The 4,262-nt window shown below is 32.2% G+C and overlaps 1 protein-coding gene across 1 annotated transcript; it reads right to left on the bottom strand.

Moving 5' to 3' along the window:
- Nucleotides 1-25: 25 nt before the first annotated feature.
- On the bottom strand, nucleotides 26-397 carry LOC113381446 (histone H1-like). The gene has a single exon (XM_026620353.1). It carries the CDS (start codon nucleotides 395-397, stop codon nucleotides 26-28), a length of 372 nt encoding a protein of 123 aa, XP_026476138.1.
- Between the last annotated feature and the right edge of the window lie 3,865 nt (nucleotides 398-4,262).

The following is a 4,262-nucleotide window of genomic DNA, read 5'->3' as shown; positions in this document are numbered from 1 at the left end:
TTTTATCGCTGGCTTCTTAGCGGTCCTAGCTTTTTCCAGCCGAAACACCGCTTTCGCCGCCCCTCTGTCTAGCGGCAAGTTTATACGAACCCGAAGCACCGTTGCCTCTCGTATGAATGAGGGTTCCCATTTCAACTGCCGACATTAAATACTTTCTGATGTATGTTGATTTTTTCTCGGCGTCGATTTTATAATTGGCCGACATATATTTCTTGATCGCCTGCAGCGACGATCCTCCGCGTTTTTTCAGGCTTGCTATGGCGTCGTTGACCATTACGTATATGGGAGGATAGGGCGCCCTCACTCGCTTTTTCTTCGATGGGACGGCTTCACTCGACGATGCTGTAGCTGGCGCAGCGGTTCCCACCGGCGACGCGGATAAAGCGTTATCTGACATTATAGTAAAACTAGCTGTAAGTGGAATTCTGTCTTAAGGCAATTAGGGCATCGTGCCTTAAGGCAAATTGCTGGAACTTCCCGTACCAAAAATTATTATTTTTTTAAAAACGATTGATTTTTGAAAAATTTTACTTCGAAGAAATAGATTTTTGAGAAAACTGTAAATTTGATAAAAAATTACTTTCTTTTGAAAAAAAAATTTTATTTGAAAAAAAAAAAATTTTTTTTTGAGAAAAAAAATTTTTTTTGGAAACAAAAAAATTTTTGAAAAAGTTTTCTTCATTTTGACATATTTTGGAAATTCTGAACTTTATTCAAAGCAATCGCACTGCTTGAACTGCATAGAGACAAAATGTCAAAGCTCGCAAGTGCCGCGCCGCCGTCTAACGCATAAGCATTGGTACGGAACCCATAGAAATGTAAAAAAATATACTTATTGTTGAAATCTCTATAAAAAATATCTGATAATTTGAGGTGCATATGTCAAATGATCATTTTAACCGCCGAATGGCATTTTTTTTTTTTGCTTTTTTCATTAGATCTCCGAAACCGCAAGACCTGCCTTCATGAAATTTGATCAATTCTACATCTTGTCAATACAAGTCAAATGTTTTTTGAATTATTAAATTCGGACGCTCCGTTCTCTTAAAAACTGAATTACCGTTTTCGGCACTTTTTGCCTTGTATCTTTGGAACGGCTGGAGCTGCCTTTGCCAAAACTAATCAGCACGTCTTCTTATCAATACGAATCGAATGCTTTTTGAATTATTCAAATCGGTTGATCCGTGTTCCCGAAATCGTCGACGAAATTTGTATCCGCACATACATACACACACACATACATCCATTTTTTCTAAAGTATGCCAAAATGTTCAGAAACCTCTGAAACGTAAAGATATATAAAAAATTTCATTTTCGATTTTTTTGCGATTACTATAACTTGCCCTACGGGAAGTTAAAATGGTTACGTTTGGCTACTTTTGATGTATTAAAACTATATTTGAAAAGTGTAGGACCGAGGAGAAAACAATAATATTTGAAAATTTTACAAAAATGAAAATTATTTGTAAAAAATTAAATCCAGCGCTTTTATTTTAAATAATTCGCTGGATTCGCTTACAATGGATTCACATGATAGCTAAATTCATCCCCAACATATCATCAAAAGCATGATTTATTTCAATCGTTAGTTTTTCTAAAATATCGCTCATTATATTCAAGTAACATATCAACTCTCATACATACAAATCCAAAATCCAAATATGAAATTTCTTATTGACTCAGGCTCCACAAAATCTTTCATTTGTCCAGAAATCGCTAACAAATATTTCAAAAATTTTATTTACTCTGACCCTTGTACAATAAAAACTGCTTCAGCAACACACAAAGGAAATTTTGCATGTAATATTCCGAGTTTTAAAGAGTTCAAAGGTAATGAAAACCTGCCATTCCATCTTTTTAAATTTCATGAAACCTTCATTGGGTTATTAGGTATTGATAATCTTAAAAAATTGAAGGCAATAATAGATTTAAATAATGGGTTGATAGTGTTACCCAATACTAATTTAAACTTACATTATTTAAAAAGTCCGGCAAAAATACTTTTTAGTCAACAGATACCAGAAAGATGCATTCAAAATGTAAAGTCCCAGTTAACATTAAAGAAGGTGAAATTCTAATTACAAGGCAAAATTTTCCAAATTGTTTCATTCCAGATACCGTAACATTAGCAAAAAACAATGAAGCCATAGTTGAAATTCCTAACCTAACAGAAAACGAAATTAACTTAACATTAACCAAACCTTTACAAGTAGAACTCACAAATGAAATAGAATTTTATAATTTTTGTATCTGACTCAAATATAGATTTTTCCGATATTGAAAACCTAATACGGACTGACCACATGAATCTCGAAGAGAAAAATGCTATTTTAAGAATTTGCAAAAAATATAAAGACACTTTTCATAAACCAGATAGTTTAGAAGAAATTATTTATAGTTTAGTTATATTGATGACAATTATTTTAAGTGACATAAAAATATAAATAGATTTAGCTAAAATGAATTTAATTCATAATTCAATAATAAAATTAGATAATCTGAATTTTATGATTAATACTATAAAGCATTTATACAGTACAGATTCACTACCATTTTCCATAGGCGATAGTAATCTTCACAAACATTACAATTTATTAAAAATTCAATATTATTATACGGATGATAATAATAATCTACTCCAAACTTATAAACATTATAAATTGTTTCCAATTCCAAATACCGAAAATAGAGTCATTATTCCACCTAAACCTTTCCTTAAAATTGGCAATAATAACTATCAATTTGATGATGCAGATTGCAGAGCAGTTTCAAAAATATATTTCTGCAATATTAAACATATCCTATCAAATAATGACGAATGCATAATAAAATTATTACAAGTAGACAACACTCACATCGAAACATGTAATGAGGTTCAGGTTAACATTTCACACAATATCATAGAGCAAAAAATGATGCACACTATTTTTTAACTTCCCGAAGGAGAAGTTTATGTTTTCATCAAAAAATCCGATTCGCTAATTTTATGTTTTCTCGACGTTTCAAGCCATTCTGAATCGAATGAGACCAAATTTGGAAAAAGTATGTGTGTGTGTGTGCGTGTGTGTGTGTGTGTGTGCGTGTGTGTGTGCGTGTGCACCAACAGATTTTTTGCCGTAAATCGACGTTTTCTCGAAAATGGCTGGACCGATTTCAAAAATTTAAAAGCCATTCGATGTATCTCGATGAGGACTATTGTTTGTCAGTTTTGTGCGACGATCGGCCAAACCGTTTCTTCGTAAATAGCAGAGAAGTGAAAACTCTTTCGTCCACGTTTTAGCCCGCAGTTATGAATCGATTTTGAAAATTCAAAAACCGTTCGAAAGATATTGGTTGGGAATCGTGCTGATTAGTTTTTGGTAGAGATCGGCCGGGCCGTTTTCTTGTAATAAAGTTTTTAAAAAAAAAATTTCGACGATTTTTATGATTATTTTTTTGACGATAGATACCATAGTCTTCTAGATCATACTAAAATATTACGGCCCTACGACAACTGGTTCAGCTTTAAAAATTCGTCAAAGTTTGCAAAAATCAGTATGGTCTTTTTGGCATTTGTCAAAATTAGACTTTTGATCGACGTTTTCTCAAAAACGCCTGAACCGATTTTAGAAATTTAAAAGCCATTTGATGTATTTCGGTGAGGACTATCGTTTGTCAGTTTTGTGCAACGATCTGCCAAGCCGTTTCTTTGTAATTTGAAAAAAAGTGTTAAACTTTTCGTCCACATTTAAGCTCATCCTACCGAACCGATTTTAAAAAATCAAAAACTGTTCGAAAGATATCATTAGGGAATGATGCTGATTAATTTTAGGTGAAAATCTACCGAGCCGTTTTCTTGTAATTAAATGTTGAAAAAAAGTGTTAAATTTTCGTCCACATTTAAGCTTATCCTACCGAACCGATTTTGAAAAATCAAAAACTGTTCGAAAGATATCATTTGGGAATGATGCTGAAAGGCTGAAAATTTAAGCCTTTTTTCATGGAACTTTTTTTGGCGATATACATCATGGTCTTATAGAACTTACTGTAATATTACGGCCTTACAACAAGTAGTTTAATTTTAAAAATTCGTCAAACTTTGCTAAAATTATTATCGTTTTTTTAAAGTAGGATTGATGAAGTATATTATTTACACATTTTTTTTTGATTAAGTCGATTATTTACACATATCGGGAAGTTCATGTATCAAGAATTGATATGTCTTGCAATCATCAAGAAGAAACAAAATTTATTAAAGGAAATTTTATTTTGAAACTAAACCA

The sequence above is a fragment of the Ctenocephalides felis genome, unplaced genomic scaffold (assembly GCF_003426905.1).
Source record: "Ctenocephalides felis isolate EL2017-DRISC unplaced genomic scaffold, ASM342690v1 CF-g0.4_SCAFFOLD_02903, whole genome shotgun sequence".
In the NCBI taxonomy this organism is placed as follows: domain Eukaryota; kingdom Metazoa; phylum Arthropoda; class Insecta; order Siphonaptera; family Pulicidae; genus Ctenocephalides; species Ctenocephalides felis.
The sequence above is the reverse complement of the archived record's forward strand: the minus strand, read 5'-3'. Positions and strand labels throughout refer to the sequence as shown.